The 18,468-nt window shown below is 36.2% G+C and overlaps 1 protein-coding gene across 1 annotated transcript; it reads left to right on the forward strand.

Annotated features, from left to right (window-relative positions):
* Positions 1-14,430: 14,430 nt before the first annotated feature.
* On the forward strand, positions 14,431-15,952 carry LOC103424912 (NAC domain-containing protein 90-like). The gene is made up of 3 exons (XM_017328376.3): positions 14,431-14,800; positions 14,940-15,253; positions 15,393-15,952. Exons 1-3 carry the CDS (start codon positions 14,647-14,649, stop codon positions 15,693-15,695), a joined length of 771 nt encoding a protein of 256 aa, XP_017183865.3. The 5' UTR covers positions 14,431-14,646; the 3' UTR covers positions 15,696-15,952.
* Positions 15,953-18,468: the final 2,516 nt, after the last annotated feature.

Below are 18,468 nucleotides of genomic sequence, written 5' to 3' on the forward strand. Positions count from 1 at the left end.
CTATTACATGAAGAACGTTAGCAAATGAATTACATGTCTTCCTCTTCATGATTGATCACCAGAAAGCTCCCCGAGCCTCTAAGAATATCTACATTGATACACCAACAACAGATGGTGGAGTGAGGAATTCAATTGTGCTAGCAAGATCATCCACTTGAAACAATAATATTGGGCGACACACTTAGGGATGGGCAAATACCCATTGGTTATAGGTAACAGTCGTTATTCACCCATTTAAATTTGATGGTTACGGTTATGGATAATCGTTTAGATAAATAACCAGTTATGGGTATAACCTTTACCCGTGAAATTTAAATGAGTGGTTATGAGTATTACTCGCGGTTATAAATGGGTACCCATTTAACCATTTATTTTAATATATGTAAAACTAAAAAAAATAAAATAGTTCTAGCTAAGTTTAGTATCCCGAGACATATTTGGTTATTAAAAATAGTGATCAAATTATCCATGCGCGACAAAAATTTCGTCACCCAAGGTTTTGAGCGACGAAATATTACTTTGCGCAACAAATCTTATTTCGTCGCGCAAAGTGTTTTTTGTAGTAGTGATACATAAGATATCACACAACCTGCTTGTGATGATTTTGTCATCTCAAGTAGTTTCGCACATGGTGTCTTAGGACCGATGTCCTTGGTGAGAAAGATACTATATCGAAGAGGAAGGAAGCACATTTTCGAATCTTGCATGCTAAACAGTTTTAGCATCTTATCTATGTAATTGAACTTGTACAGTCCAAGAATATACAAGGCCCTTCCCATGTTCATCATGGAGAACATATTTTGACAAGCTTTTTACTTCTATAAGAACAGCTTTATTCTTTCTATCAAAAATATGTCGCCAAAATATAACAGCAGGAAAGTGATTGTGTCCGCAATTTGTTTCTTGTAAACGCATAGTTCGTCTGAATTCTGTTCGAAATCATATTCCCATATGACTTTGTCAAAAATCTCATATTCCAACTTTGAGATGCTAGTTTGAGGCCATAAATGAAAAGTTGAAGTTTGCATACCATATGCTCCTCACCTGTAGAAATAACACGTTTCAGTTGTTCTATATGTAGTTCCTCCTCAAGATACGCTGCTTCAATAAAGAAAATTCTGAACTCTTTTACTGAATTCTGTTCGAATCATATTGCCATATGACTTTGTCAAAAATCTCATATTCCAACTTTGAGATGCTAGTTTGAGGCCATAAATGAAAAGTTGAAGTTTACATACCATATGCTCCTCACCTTTAGAAATAACACGTTTCAGTTGTTCCATATGTAGTTCCTCCTCAAGATACGCTGCTTCAATAAAGAAAATTCTGAACTCTTTTACATGAACTATGCCCCTTTGTTCTTTTTTCCCTTTTGTTGCTTCTTTGAATTAGGAAAAATACTATTACAACTACATATTTTAGATAAAAGAATTATTAAAAAAAACACTTCAAGAACATGTTGATTAACTCTTTATTGTTAAGAAAAAAAAAAGTACCCCATCCGATAAGCCTGTTTGAGAAACTTATAAGAATGTTGTTGTAGTTCAAGCATACACTAATAGGAATAACATCTTGGGCGACGAAGGGAAAACTATCGCACAAAATGAAAAACCGTCGTCGGAAACATTGGGCGGCGAAGACTCCGTCGCGCAAAGCTCGTTACGTCAAGCATTGCGCGACGGAGGAAACTCCATCGTCGCGCGAAATGCATATTGCACGACGGAAGTCGTGGTCGTTGCGCATACTGAGTGACGAAATTGGGTTTCGACCCACAAACTCTTGCACGACGATGACATGAGTTCAACCCTCAAAGTATTGCGCAACGGACTTTGCCATTCGACCCTCAAAATTTTGTGCAACAGATATAGAGGCTGTCACAGTTAAATTTTAAAATTATTTGTAAATTTGATTTATAAATAATTTATTTTTTCGTTTATGTAAAAGTGAATTTAATGAAAATAAAAATAGAAAATGTAAAGAAGAATATTGAATTGAAAAATTATTGTAAATGTACATACAATGGAAAAAAGTATTTTCAAATTCTAAAACAATTTAAAACAAAACCAAAAAAAGAAGTCCTCGACATCACAATCGCCGGCTAGTGGTGTTGTTGTTGTGTCAAGGGGCTGAGAAGTCGTAGCTGCTGCGATGGGGGGCTGAGATGATGTAGTTGCTGCGGCGGGGGGCTGGGAGGTCGTTTCTGGAGGTAGTTCAATGTCGGGGAATTGAATGCCAAAGATTTGAAATGCATAACATATTTGGTTCATGAAATTGTTTTGGGCCGCAATCTGCTCTTTCAAGCCCACCACTTCAGATGTCAGCGTATTGATCCATTCAGTTCTCTGCCTGGAGGATGAGGCAGATAGGTCCTGAAGGCGGGCTTTCCCAAGCCACCGATGAACTTTCCTACGCTGACGACCGAGGGTCTGATTAAGTGTGTCGGTCATGATCTGAAACCCAGCATCCTCATGGGGAAACACCTCCTCGATTAGGGTCTCTAGGGGAAGCTGGGAAGCCACCTCCTCCAGAATTGTCTGGCCCTTCTCCACCATGGTGGACTAGAAAAATGAAAAAAAAAAATTAATTTGAATGTAAATGTAATTAATATTAATACAAATTGAATATTATAAATGTGAAAGAACTTACATGAAGCTGCTCCGTCAGCTCATCCCCGGGCCGAACGTACACCTCCTTGAACATGTCAATTTCAGGAAATTTTGACCCCCTTGAAAAATTTTAGAAAGTGTTAACATAGATTACCAATTGTGTAATAAAAAGTAAAAAGATTGAAAACTTCAAATAAATATACAGTTACCTTACGTCGCTCCTCCAACCTGTAAGAGAAGCGTGTGACCTGGATCGGTGAAAAAGTTTCTTCTTCGACTGATTGATCGAGTTTGCCTTCACTTTTTTCTGTTGAATTAAAAAAACGTATTAGTTTAGATATTTATAACAAATGAATGAAGAAAAAAAATGAAATGTTTATTTTAAATTGTAAATTTTTTAATTAATATATTATTGAAATATAAATTATACGTACCAAGTATTTCTCGTCTTGAAAATGGCCGCAGAGCCACTCCCATTCATCCTGACAGTCCAACAACTCCATAGGGCACCCAACTTCTAGAGAAACCTCCGGACTGTCATATAGGTCATAAATGCTTGTGGAGGTCACTCTTCCATTGAGTGAACCTATTGGAGCAAAGGTTGTTGATGTACTCCATATGGTTGGAATCGAGGTTGGAGAGCTCATAGTGATGGTGCAAAACTCAACAAATAAATAGTAGTTAAAATTTATAATATTTGTATACTTTAATAAAAATGTAGTATTTGAGATTGAAAATACTTACCAATAATTCATAAAGCACGGTGTCCTTGGTTTCTTATGGCACAGCTCTCCATGATTCCCACCTGAGGGGACAATGGTTCATGATAACACACCCAACGTCGGTGGCCAACTGACTGTGCTGCTCCTTTGTTGGAACCGCACGATGTCGAGGATCACATGTAATGGTGATCTTCTGGGTTGTGGTGCGAGTGGTATGAGACGTCATTTTTAGTCTGCAAGGGCCCCTAATTTTTTTTACCTACCAAATAAACAAAGTAAACATTAGACGATTTCTATTTTCTATCGAAAATTCGGCATAACCTCCCCTAAAACTATAACATTTCCTAAAACCTACACACAATATAACAACATAAACAACACACCAATCCAACAATTCAAATAGTTTATACCAACTGGGGACGTTAAAACAAAATTTACAACTTGTTGATATGACTTCTCAGTGCTACTTAACAATCAATAATATAGGTCAAAATCACAATTCAAAATAACTAGCTAGCATACATGTTATTCTCTGCATAAATTAAAAAATCAGTTCGATTTGCATCAAATATTTTTAACGTTGTTGCTCAATTATTAGAGAGGATAAAATTCCTTAATTATATTATGGTTCACATTTTAATTACACAAGATAAGTTCACATTCTATACTTGAAGGGAAATGGTGGGATTTTGAATATCCACCTTTTAAGTGGAAGTTTGATTATCTGCAATTAATAATGCAATAAATTAGCACTTTGTGCCTCTAGTTGCTAAGAGCAAAATTGTCACACCCCAAAACTCGAGGTGTGAGATTAAGAGAAATAAATAGAATAAAAAGGTTGTTTAAGGGTGTAAAACAAATATTAGCTTAAGATTATGTCAATGATGATTTAAACTCAACATTACACCAAACTACAAAGGTAACTCAAAGAAATAAAGTTAAAGACTTATTGTGGTAATAAAAAATGTAGAAACGACCTGTCTGGGATTAAATATGTGTATGAGACCTGTGGCATTCAGTCAGGGCTTGATGCTGTTAATTTTATCGCTCATATGAGCTAATGGACATCTATATACACAGGTCCAATCCCACAGAAAACGACAGTGTAGAGGAATTTAAATATGTTTGCATATAAGCTATCTACAGTAATATACACCAGAAGAATAAGAGAAAGAGGGAAGGAGCAAGCTTACCTATCTAGGACGCCTCTCCATGGACAAAGGAAGTGTCACCAGATGGCTGAGCCTCCTCAGAAGTCTGAGACCGTCGATGAGTCTGTCGAGCACTTAGGACAGGATGCGTCACCGAAGAAGTCGATGACGCAGCAACCGTAAACACTGTTGGCCCCAATGGCGCAACCGGAAGGACACCCATCGTGTCCAAATCGGGTGTGGAGGTGCCAACAACATTACCTGCTTGAGAAGGTGTCTCACTGACCTTACTAGATGCATGCTTGTTTGATATTAAGTTTGACATCTATAAAAATAATCATGAATCTGTTTAAATAATCAAATTATTATATGCATTGCATTTCACATATATAAGGTGAATGAAAACAACACAATAAAACCCAAAAAACCACAAACCATGATTTATTCAACGCTTGAAGCCACTAATTATAAGTTATTCGATCTTTCAGGCACAAAAACATCACAATAGATGGTTTATGTATCCAAAGAGTGATAGAAGCTCCATTTTATTTTCTGACTTGTACAAATACCAAAGCATTTCACATAATAGGTTCCAATATGAAGGCTTACTTTGTAATGCATGTCACATATCATAAAAAAATAAAGCAAAAAACTCATGCATGAAAGGGATGTCATTTCACAATCAGCCTATAGACAAATGGAGAATCAAACACAGAATTATCTAAAGGTTCTTCTATTCTTGATTCAGAGAAAAGTTTGCTTGCACTCCTCAAAAGTTGCTTAGATGACTGAATATAGAAATGGCCCCTGTTTCATAGACCTTGCTTTATTTCCCCAAGACCAAAGAATCCTCGTTGTTGCCCTAAATCCCTAAATCCCAACCCAATTTTATGTATCTTTTTTCTTGCATTCAGGATGGTCCTTTGACATACTTGAGTGTGATGCTATTAAGAATTGCTCTCCTGAGAAGCTGAGAGACTTGTACATGGACAATGATTACATAAAGCAATGGGACAATATGCTGATTCAGCATGAGCAGTTACAGATGGACAAAAACAATGGCATTGAAGTTGGTAGGACAATAGAAAAGTTTCCACTATTGACAGCTACATAATATGTATTAGCTTGGAGATTGTGGGAGGGGGAAGATAAAACCTTTTATTGTTTTATCAAGGTAACTGCTACCTGAAAATGATTGATACGTAAATTACATCTAGGCAATTTTTACAGGTCCTTGCTAAATATGACTGGAAAATGACAAACAAGCATTGACATTGTGAGGAAGTGAGTGAGAGCTTTGTTCATGTTTTTCTACATTGTCCTAATCATACTTACACACACACACATATATATATATATATGTATATGTTAAGCAATACTTATACATAGAAATATATATATATATATATATATATATATGTCTATGTTAAGCAATACTCACACACACACACACACACACACATATGTATATGTTAAGCAATACTTACATCTAAAGTGGTATTGTAGAGGTTATCATCTATGAACTAAACTACTTTCTTTTTCCTTCTTAGCTAAACAATTCAAATCTGCCTCATTTGTGCTTTTACACAGGGTTGAATGTTTCGTGAAAACAGTAGTAGTATATATACAACGAATGGTAGGAATAATTTGAACCGTTAGGAAATTCCCTGGACTTTTATCAACTATATTGGGGAATTGAACACAACCAAATTCAGTTTAATTTTCGCAGGACAATGACAACACAGGGCTATATATAGTACAATTCAACAATCCAACATAAAAAGAGCAATATTAGTTGTTAGCTTGTTATAAAAATAAAAATAAAAATTAAGAACATTCACCAATCCAACACAGGGCTATATCAACAATGATTGGACATCTAAATTCCCTTCCCTACTAATTTCTCATAATTCAAAACCCTAAATAAAAAAAATAAAAAAAACTCCCCAACTTGTAAATCTATAATTCGAACCCTAATTCAAAACACTACACCGTGAGCAACTATGATTCCCAATTCCAACCCTAAATCCCTAACCCAGGATTCCTAATTCCAACCCTAAATTCCTAACCCAGGCTTCCCAATTCCAACCCTAAATCCCTAACCTAGGTTCCTAATTCCAAGCTTCCCTAAATGTTGTATATAAAACAACCGAAGATCAAAATTCAGAAAATTGCACTTACAAATAATTGAATTAAGGAGATGAATTAAGGGAGACTGGGTCCTTACCTAGGAAATTTGTGTGCGGTGTGGTGTCAGAGTGTTGTGGTTTCGAATTGGAGAGTGACAGAAAGACAGAGAAACCGAGGGAGTGCGAGAGAGGGAGAGAGGAGGTTAACTGAATGGAGAGAGAGAAATAGGAGGTTGGGTCTGAGAGGAGTTCGAATTACAAACAAGAGAGATGAGCTTGAGTCTGAGACAAATATTTGCGCGAAATGAATTGAAGGTGCCAACCTACAAACGCACCCAATTTTGGGAAAAAAAATCAAATTTTTACATGTTTGCACGACAAAGATGTTTTAACATTCGTCGCGCAACTAGTTTTTTAAAAAAAAATTTGAATTTTTTAATATTTGCGCGACAACTACTTATAAAATGTTGTCGTGCATAACTGTAAATTTAATTTATTTTTTGGTTTAAATAAAAAATAATTTTTTTTTAATTTAATTTTGTTACAAATTGTAAAGGAAACTTTTGTTTGTATACAACATTTTTAAATACCATTCAATACATTTAATTAATATACATCACAATTTTTTATTAATATACATCACAAACTTTTGTTAGTGTTGACCGATAGCAAACCATCGTCTCGCTTAACACCTCCAACCCGACATGGATTTGTATCAAACTAGCAACACTTAAAGAGGATAACTTGACACCGGTCTTTGTAAAGCAATTGCACAACACTTGTGAGTTTTCCATAGAAATCAATATCTGCAATGTCGCTCGCACCCGGTACATGTACCCCACTATTTTGTGTACAAATCTTGTCATCGCGATCATCTGCCAAAAACTTGATGCCATTTACATGACAACCAGAGTACAATTCTACGCTTAGGGGCCCAATCGCCAAGTTGTACAATTCTTCATTGTAAGCAGGCGAATTAATTTCCTTCAATTTCTTCACCTAAATAAAAGAGAAAAAGATGTCGTTTTAGTTTAACATTTAAAATTATGCAAAAAACCCAAACAGGAACAACATACATTTTCACGAAACCATAGAGAAAAAAATTCACGATGCTTTATGGCATATAAATGTGAAGGATGTTCCCACTTTATCAACTCTTCATGCTCATCTAGGTACGTAATTGTCTCGTCAATTAGTGAAAAAATTGACCCAATAGTCTGCATCAATATAGAAATTATCGTATAAAATTAGTGTATTTATACATACATTACGAACTAAAGTATTTATGGTGATTATATACCTCTCAATCGGATACATTCATCGATAGTTGACGAGTCTGGCTAGAAATGCCTCATCCGACAAGTGAATCATCAAGTGGATCATGCTTGTGAAGAAAGCCGGAGGAAATATTTGTTCAAACTTGCATAGCACTTTAATAATATTGTTGCGCAACTGTTTAACATAAGACTTCCACAAAGTTTTTGCAGCTAATTGAGAAAAATATCTCGACAACAACATATTCGGCTTCACCACGTCTTCAGGCAAGAGGTGTTTAATTCCCACTAAGAGAAGGCATTGAAGTATGACATGACAATCATGACTCTTGAGGCCATAAAATTTGCCTCCATCCACGTTTGTGCAACGGCCGATGTTTGAAGCATACCCATATGGAAACTTTACAGAAGATAGAAATTGCAAAAACTATTTCCTCTTATCCAGCTTCACTGAAAACGATGCGAGCTTCTTTTTGGCTATGTCTCCGTCCCTCGTCATCCATAAACCTGGCTTAATGCCCATTTTTTCCAAATCAATCCAAACTTTTATTGTGTCCTTTGTTTTTCCCTCGATGTCCCGTATAGTTTCGACCAGTATATCAAACACATTTTTCTCAACATGCATTACATTGATGTTGTGTCTCAATTTTAATTTGGACCAGTACGAGAGCTCGAACAACCACATCTTGTGTGTCTAGTTTAGATATGTGTCTGGTCTTGTCCTATTTACGGACTTGCCCAATGGAGCAAAATCCAACCAATTCACCTAAGCCAAAATTTCATCACGGGACCATTTTCTGGGTCTCTTTGCCGTTGAAGAAGGCTGTCTCATTCTGACGCCACTCGTGGTCCCACGGCAACCACCTACGATGCCCTAAGTAACAAACTTTTCTCAAGTGCCAACTAGACGACGTGTCCTCTTTGCAAACTAAGCATGCATAGTAGCTCTTAGTGCTCCACCCAGACATCATAGCGTACGCAGAAAAATTGTTTATAGTCGACATCACAGCTGCTCTTAAAGTGAACATCTTCCCAGTAGATTTATCGTACGTGGGAACATTGGTTTCCAATAATTCTTTTAGTTCATCGATCAACAGTTGTAAATATACATTAACAAACGTGCCCGAATCTTCGGTTATTAATAACGTCATCATCGTAAATTCTTTTTTCATGCACTTCCAAGGTGGCAAATTATACGGAATTGCAAAAATTGGCCAAGTGTTGTGGTATTGGTTTAGAACCCCAAACGGATTAAACCCGTTTGTCGCAAGTCTCAATCTAACGTTCGGGGGTTCATGTGAAAATTCGGGGTACAGCCAATCAAACTCTTTTCAGGCCTCTCCATCTACATGATGTCTCATAACATCATCATACACCCGTCTGTCCTTGTGCCACCTCATGCCGCTTGCAGTGTGCGTCGACATATACAATCGCTGCAACCTGGGCTATAATGGTAGATAACGCATAACTTTTTGTGGAATCTTCGGTCTTCTATTCTGAGATGTCATTTTAAACCTCAACTCATTACATATAGGGCATTTATCCAACGCTTTATTCTCTTTGTAGAACAAAATGCAATTATTTTTACACGCGTGAATTTTTTTCATATCCCAATCCAAGACCACTAAGCACCTTCTTTGCACTTTTATGATCTTTAGGAAGGCAATTGTCATTTGGAAGCATCCTCTTGAAAACCCCCAAAAAGTAATCAAAACACTGATTCGACATACGAAACTTTGTTTTTCCATGCATCAACTCAACAATGGTTGTGAGCATCGAAAATCCTTCGCAACTGGGGTATAATTCTTGCTTGGCACTTTTTAATAGTTTTTCGTATTTTTCGAATGCTTCACTATCCATAGTGGGAGGGACACCATCTTCTACTTCCACATTCGTATTCGAACTAGCGGTTGGAAAAGCATCATTGATAATGTCCATAATTTGATCATTTGGATCCACAACAGCGTCAATTGTATCCACTGCTTGGGTAGTGTCGGAGGATGAAGCTTATTGTATTTGTTCTCCATGATGATTCCACATAGTATAGGCTTCCATCATCCGATTTCTCACTAAATGGTATCGAACAATTTCAAAATGAATCATTAAGTTGTTACACTTTCTACAAGGACACTGAATATGAGTTGAATCGCAGTTGTTTGCAATTGCAAAATCGATGAACAGATTTATTCCATCCAAATATTCATCAGCACATCTGTTAGTATTATGTATCCACTGTTTGTCCATTTCACCTGCGAACAAAAAACAATTTACAAGCGTTATAACAACTTCAATTATGACATGCCACCTTATGCCTCCGGTATGGGTCCTATCTCATTCGAGAATGCATAATTACATGCTGTAATTTACAGTTCCAACACATTAGAGTTCGAGCGTGTGAAAAATTCGGCAACATCTCCCTGCAGTTCTTCAAGTGCACAACGTAGATACAAAAAATACAAAGCACCCGAAGAACGCAAAGAGATTCTACCACATATCCCATGCTCAAATTCTAATGCGTGAAACGTAAACTATGACATGTAAATGTGCAATCTCAAACAGTCAAAAAATTTGAGACAATTCAAGAGTTAATTGGACCACAGTCATGCTTTTGCATCCATTCACAAAATCCAACTAATTCTCAAATGAGAAACTAAGCTCATTTGAACATTACAAACCATTTTTGTACATCCATACAAAAATGGTTGCATACAAATACATAAACTCACAATACCTATAAACTACATACAACACAATTTAAATGATTGGAAATTAATTTAGATAACTTAGTTAAGAAAAATGATACCTCAAATTGTTGGAAATTGCACCAGGGGAAGGCAGCTGCTGCAAATGTTTTGCAGCTTCTGCCTTCTTGCAATCTGGTTAAGTTCAGTAAAGTGAAGAACTTTTGCGCGACGCAACCATCGTAGCGCAAAGTCTTGGGCTTCAACATTTTTGGCGCCATTGGACTACAATTTCTTTTTTTGGGGGGGGGGGGGGGATGGCCTTCAACTTTTTACGTGCCTTTGACTTTCCATTAACTCTTCAAATTTTTTCAAACCACATACATATTTAATAAATAATTCCATTTGTGGATATTTAATTAATAATTCCATTTGTGCATATTTAATTTCATTCATAATAAACATCAAGTACATATTTAAAAAAATATTCATACTAAAAAAACTTAAAATTCATTTATAATTATTAAATAAGTAATAATATTAAAATAAGAAATCCTATTCTACCCATCCGCCGGTACTTCTTGTTCTTGTTGTAGTGCTTCAGTGAGTTCATTATCAAACTTCCACTACTGGAATCTTGACTTGAACACATTGTCTGTAACCTTCATTAGATTTGGGTCACTTTTGTCAATGTCCCAATTGGCCTGTCATGCAAAAATTAATAAATTAAAATCTCACTAGTATATTATATTTAATAAACATACTTATTATTTAACTAATGAAATTAGCACATACAGCCAACTCATCAATCATGTGCATCTTCAGCTCCTTAGGGATGGCTCTCCAAGACTCTCAATCTGCAGCACATTTGGTACGCACCATTGCTCCTACGTCGGACGAAAAGCTGGCAAGCTTATCTGACTTCACAACCCTTATTATTTCGTCTGCAGTGATTCAGTAACGGCTCTTCCCATATCTGTGTCGAACCCGTACCGTAGCTCTTTTCTTCTTGTCTATCAACAAAAAATAATTTCATAATACTAAAGTTAAATAAAAACTTCATACAAAATGCAAAAATTTCAACGCAAACTTTTTCCAGAACCTTCTCCATCTGTTACCTTTGGGGAACGTGCATCTTTGTCAGCCATCATACCAACACTCAAAGAACGAACTAATTATAATCGTCAAAATTGCAAAGCGTTTTTGGAACGAATTGTGAAGAATAAGGACAGCAAAAGCACATATTTATAGGAAGGTTAGGGACTTTGCGTGATGAAAAGTTTGTTGCGCAAACACATGCAGTAAATACAGTATTTATTTCTCCGATTCAGATGCACCAAATACGTTGACCAATAACCTATTGCCCTTGCGCGATGAAACCTTTGTCGCGCAAGAGTTTGTACAGCAACATATTTGTCACGCAAAGGTTTTTGTGACGAACATATTGTAATTATAAAATTTACGTAAACATAGATATCTATGTTTACGTAAACTTTATAATTACCAACAAATTTTAAGTTATAATATGTATTCTAAAAATAATTACTACCTTAAATAAATTGATATTATATTCCATTCAATTAATACATTAAATGATTAATACCTTAAATAAATTGATATTATATTTCATTCAATTAATACATTAAATAATTAATACCTTAAATAAATTGATATTATATTCCATTCACTTAATACACTAAATCATTAATACCTTAAATAAATTATATTATATTCCATTCAATTAATACCTTAAATAAATTGATATTTTACTCCATTCAATTATTTAAATAACCAAACATGATTTAAAACATAATTAAGTCAAAATACGTAACTTATAAAAAGTACCTTAAATTTACAAAACATAAATTTAAAACTACTATTTCGATGGTCCTCCATTCCGTTGGATTTCATAACGCCACCTATTGTAACCTCCCTCTAACGCATCCTCCATCAACTTCATCAACTGTTTGTTCATATCATCATCAAAAATATACTTACACTATTACACATATATGCAAATAATTAATTCTAACATATAACACAAAATTAATTATTGATCCATCAACAGTATACTTACTAATAATTCATCCATCACCGCCTTCTTCACATTCTCCGGCACATCTTTCCAAGAACACCACTCCGCAGTAGGACAATTGTTCCACATGGCTATAGCAATCGCATGCGCGAACTGAAAATGATGCATCAAATTATTCGGGTCAGCGTCAGTCACGTTATCATCCTTGTTTTTATCCTCCATCTTAGCATGAACAGGATTCTGAAGAATAAGGAGAACATAATTGTGAAAAAAAAAATGAGAGGAGAAGCCCATATATATAGGAAGGATGGGGCCTTTGCACGACGAAGGGTTTGTCGCACAAAGGCCTCACTAAATAGTTTCAGTTTCTGTTGATTCACATGCTCTGACTGAAAACTGATTGTAACTTGCTCGACGAAGCCTTTGTCGCTTAAGTGTTCCTTGGTTTCCAAAGTGTTGAATGTTCTGCCCAAGATATGAACGAGCTTTGCATGACGAAGCATTTGTCTCGCAAAGTCACAAAAAGCTTTGCACAACGAATCCTTTGTTGTGCAAAGATGTAGCAGGAAAATATTCGTCGCGCGTTTGCTTTCCCGCAAAAAAAAAAACCGCGTTTTTTTTGTTGGCTTTACGGACGAACATGTTTAATGTAGACATGCAAAAGGTTTTGCGTGACTTGCACAACTAAGTCCTTCGTCACGCAAAGTTCACTACCCTTGTGCGACGATGGTCTATTCATCATTGTGCAAGGTCACATTGCGCGACGGAATTTTCTTTGTCGCGCAAGTAGTTTTTTGTACTAGTGATATACAATCATGCTCTTGTATAACATGTAAATTTTTTTGCAGTAATCATATCATTATCTTGTCGCTTTATTATGATGTTGAAATCAAAAGTTTCATCGTGCCTATAACTTGTTAAGAATAAATAATAAGAGTAGAGAGACAGAGAGATACAACAGAGAAAGTCGCAGGAGAAAATTAAAGTTATAGAGAGAGAGAGAGAGAGAGAGAGAGAGAGAGAGAGAGAGAGAGAGAGAGAGAGAGAGAGAGAGAGAGAGAGAGAGAGAGAGAGAGAGAGAGAGAGAGAGAGAGAGAGAGAGAGAGAGAGAGAGAATCTCATCAACTACAAGTTTAATGTTTTCTTATTTATATGTAAATAAGTTAAGACAATTTTAAATTTAAGTTCAATATATTAAATTAATATAACGATATAAATACATTAAAAAATAGGGATATGAGCTGAATTATAGGATTAGTTAGCCATAATAATTTAATATCAACCTGGTCATTTACAGAAATTAAACCTAAGACCGTCTACTAATAAGTGGAGAGAAATATTGTAAATGACTTTTTAATAATTAATTATTTCGATAATAATTTTCAATTTTGTCTACCTCCTTGTCTCAATTAGAGGTTAGATTTTCTCTTTTTCATCAAGATAGAAGAGGAGAGTAAATCTAAACTTAGATAATAGAACCATGATTATATTATTTGATGATTAATTCAAGTGTGCGTTCAATGCTACATATCATTCAGTGATACATAATATTAAAGAAAATTTTGAATAACTCCACTAAAACTCAGGTCACCTATTTGTTTCCATAAAACCACGGATGTCAAGATTAACTTCCATTCTACAAATTGCAATTGATATTAAAATTGGTGGGATCATGTTGGAAACGTTATGTCATATGGACCACAAACCCACAAGAGAATTGGACCTGTACGAGTGTTTTCTTTTCACATTAGAGATAGAGATTGGAGTGGCAAGAAAGCGAATAGCTTAGCTGACTTGTTCAAAAGGAGGTTTAATTAGACGAGTGATCATGTCTGCATTATATATAATGGAATAAACATGTGGAAAAAAAAAACAAACGCGTGGAAGTTTCAACCAAAACCCAAATCTCCCCATTTTTCCAATTTAACTCGGAATCTCTTTCTCCCCATAGTTTTCTATTTGTACTTCTCCATCTATATAAATAGCTTCCTTACCAAACACAGAGATACCAAACTCAAATATACACGTACAGAAACAACACAAAAAACATGGAGGAGCTACCACCAGGTTATCGCTTCTACCCAACAGAAGAAGAACTGGTCTCCTTCTACCTGCACAACAAGCTCGAAGGGAAGCAAGTAGATACTCGTCGCGTAATCCCGGTTATAGACGTTTACAGCAAAGAGCCATGGGACCTTCCAAGTACACTCTCTCTTCCATTTAATCTGTAGATTCTAACATACGAAATCCAATCCAATATGACGTACTTATAATGTTAGCTAGTTCAGTTACACCATGTACTTCTGCTTGTGCAAATAAGGTTGTTCTATACATGTCGCAGAGTTTTCGGGGGAGTTGTGCAATGGAGACAGAGAGCAATGGTTTTTCTTTACACCGAGGCAACGACGAGAAGCTCAAGGAGGGAGGCCCAACAGGACTACTGCCTCTGGGTACTGGAAGGCCACCGGGTCACCTGGCTATGTTTACTCCTCAGATAACAAGGTGATTGGAGTGAAGAAAACCATGGTTTTCTATAAAGACAAAGCTCCAACTGGAAGAAAAACCAAATGGAAGATGAATGTGTATAGAGCCATTGAAGTAGACAACTCAACTAACACTAGTGCTAGTGCTAGTGCTAGCACTAGTACACCCAAGGTATGTATATATAATAATTGTATTGACAACCCGCTATAGTTCAGTTGGTTATAAGCATTCACTTCTGCACTCGAGGTCCCGGTTCAAAATTATCATCAGAAGCCATTACGTTTAATAAATTTATCTTTTTTCACTGTAGTTGAGGGATGAATTCAGTTTGTGTCGAGTGTACGTTGTATCTGGGAGTGCTCGAGCATTTGACAGACGGCCATTGGAGCCAGTAGAGGCACAACAAAAGTTTAGTAACTCTACAGAAGCAAGTACTTCTACTTTGAAGACAACAATGGTGGACAAAGCAAGCTCATCAGACGAAACTTATTCACATTCCGGAGAGCTTGGTGATCTCCCGGAGACGTCAGCAGGGATTAATAGTAGTAATTGGGAGATTAATGAAGGTTTTGAAGAACCTTTATGGGAATGGGAACAACTAAATTTCCTCTAAGAAGCAGCCCACAGTCAAATTTTAAACATGCAGCAGTTGGATTAGGCATCAAGCTAAGCTATTAGAGGAAGCAAGGCATAGTATATCTTAATTTAGATGCAGTAAAATGTAAGCTTTCTTTTACTACTCCATTGTCAAGTATAAGAGAGAGAGGAGAGTGAAAAATTAGAAGAAAGTAAACCATTCAAATTCATGTAAAATAAAGTTAAATTTGAGGCGATGTAAAATGGATAATACAAGCAGAGTGTTGGAGTTAATTTTTTAAGGCTGATATTTGACTTTGGAGAAGACCACATGTTTTTTGTTCTTATTAAAAATTGGGTTATATTGAATTAAAAAGCTTTTTTCTATTGTAATCTCATTTTTTTATGAATGAATTATCAGTTGACCAAGAAAAAGAAAGTCTTTGAAATCGAAAGAAAATGAAAACAATGTCAATAAACAAATCAAACAGAGTTGCGCTGGCACCGCTCCAACACATTTCGGTATTAACATTAGATTATACTAGTCAATTTTGGCCGTGCTCCGATTTTTTATTTTTTATTTTTTTGGAAACGGCCGTGCTCCAATTTTAAAATCGTTTAAGATGATACTATTTACATATATAACATATTTATGGTGAGATGACTATTTTGAATGCTGTTTACATATATATTGTTTGAGAAGGCTAAATTAACAGTCTATTACAGTGATCAAAACATTAGCATTTTTCAACTTCTCATTGTTCGATGGCCTATGTTTAGCCACACTCTTTTGATCTAAATCTTGATTCCATTTTGCCTCCTATAACTCAAAAGTCACCTATTTATTCCCTAAAACTCAAAATTCTTCCACCTTACCATTTTCCGTGTCTTCTATCAAATATCTATTAAAATTGCTAATGTAGATTGGTAAAATTGGACTATCATATGCTTATTTTTAGCTATGCCCCTTGGAACTCAATTTTGATCTCACTTTACCTCCTAAAGCTGAAAAGTCGTAACCTTACTCCCTAAAATTCAATATTTGATCCACTTTGACTTTTGGACTCTCTCTCTCTCCTCTCTAAAACTCAAAAGTTGCCTATGAAACATATGTAGAAAAGAAATTAATTAGTCTGACGCACCCAAATCAAACCCACATAATGGAGTTTGCTCAAATTCCACAGATAATAAATCAATCTTAGAGAAAGAAAGAAGGGGAGAGGCTGGGTGTAGGAGCATTTGGATAAGCCTTACTCTAGTTCTAGAAAATCATGGTCCCACAATTACCCCTAACTATCCGTTTGAGAGGCAACATATTCCCCTTGACAGATTGTCACCCAAAGACCATGTCTTTCGAAGTAAGTTGAATTACGTACCGTTTAATCTTTAAATGCTTTGCGAGCGAGTAAGTTGTCATTAAAGTGGGGAAGTCGAGTCGCTTCGATTTCCATCATGCAATCTTCAAAATCATGAAAAAATCAACTACAATGATGACAAACGCCTACGTTTTGTGCGCCCGCTTCTTCCACGCGTTTTATTAATTAACTTCTATCTTTGTACGTGTTGATCCTAAGGTGCACGACTCTTCATCTTTAACAATGAGATCTTTTGGTAATTTGCCTTTCAATGGCTTTCTCAAATCACAATTTTTTTCAATCCTTCCCAAGTTTCACTATGATGCCTGCTTTTCCTTTGCTTAATCCTAATCTTCTTTTGAGTCCTTCGCTGACGAAAACTTCGATCCTAGAAAATTGTGTTGCCTATTGTAAATCCCTACACATTCTAAAAAAATGTCTCCTTACTTCCTGCAACTTGCTCTATAATTTTCCACACTTCTTGCAACTCATCCTATAATATTCATTCCTTTATAAAGCTCACCATGTGTGCTTTCTAGAACGGTAGGATATGCAAAAAGTGTGAAGATCCCTTGAATGGTCTTTCGTCACCGTTTTCTTCCTCATCTAATGCTTGTTGACGATGGTGGGGATGGCCTTTGTTCAAACACTCACCCATGCGGCACTCATGAAAATTCCCCATCACCAACCTTTTTCTCGCCAGACACCTTGTGTAGAAGATGTACTGGTGTCCGGCTTCTTCAGGACGATGGGATGTTCTTGTGAAATCTTCATCTCTGTTTCTTTCCATTTCCTCTACTTGTGGATGGAGGCGGTGGCGGATCTCCATCTGAGTACTCGCCCTCAATGTAGTGTTGTGCGTGGTATGCAGCAATATGAGCGTAGCTTGCCACTGTCTTGAAGGTGGTATTCTCTCTTGAATCAACGATTCTAGTTCAACATTTCATTTCGACTCTGGATTTTTCCTTTCGCTAGGGGTGAGGGCTTGTCTCCCCCAAACTATTGTACTAGTTTGATCTTCTTTGCAACTTTGATAAGAAACATCTGTTTATGTAAAGACTTTCCGATCTTGTACATCTTCTTCATGAAAATTTCTCAATCCGATAAATGTTTCTAAATCCTTTCATCAAACCCTATGCGTCGGACCTTAATTTTTCCGATCAGACTACCCTAGCTAGTCTAACCAAGGCATTTTCGCGTATTGGAGTCAACTCCATTGGAATAAAATTCCTCTTGGGGATTGCCTAGTCCGGATACCTCATTTGAACCTGCAAATGTAAGATGTCGCAGAACATGCTTAACTTAGCATGCTAGTTTAGGATAGAAGTAGTTGTACTCGGGGTCGAATTTCAGAGCCATCCTCAAATGAGTTTCGGATTACCCTTTCAACTATTCACTCAAATGGCGTAGAGCCCTGGTTTGAATATAATAACCCACAACATTGTTGGTTGTATA

The sequence above is a fragment of the Malus domestica genome, chromosome 03 (assembly GCF_042453785.1).
Source record: "Malus domestica chromosome 03, GDT2T_hap1".
Lineage (NCBI taxonomy): Eukaryota > Viridiplantae > Streptophyta > Magnoliopsida > Rosales > Rosaceae > Malus > Malus domestica.

What these genes read in the sequence shown, in the direction of transcription:
- LOC103424912 (XM_017328376.3), top strand. Translation starts at nt 14,647, where the DNA reads ATGGAGGAGCTACCACCAGGTTATCGCTTCTACCCAACAGAAGAAGAA. An exon ending in AGAGCCATGGGACCTTCCAA is followed by an intron (nt 14,801 to 14,939) that starts GTACACTCTCTC and finishes TACATGTCGCAG; the next exon opens with AGTTTTCGGGGGAGTTGTGC. An exon ending in CTAGCACTAGTACACCCAAG is followed by an intron (nt 15,254 to 15,392) that starts GTATGTATATAT and finishes TTTTCACTGTAG; the next exon opens with TTGAGGGATGAATTCAGTTT.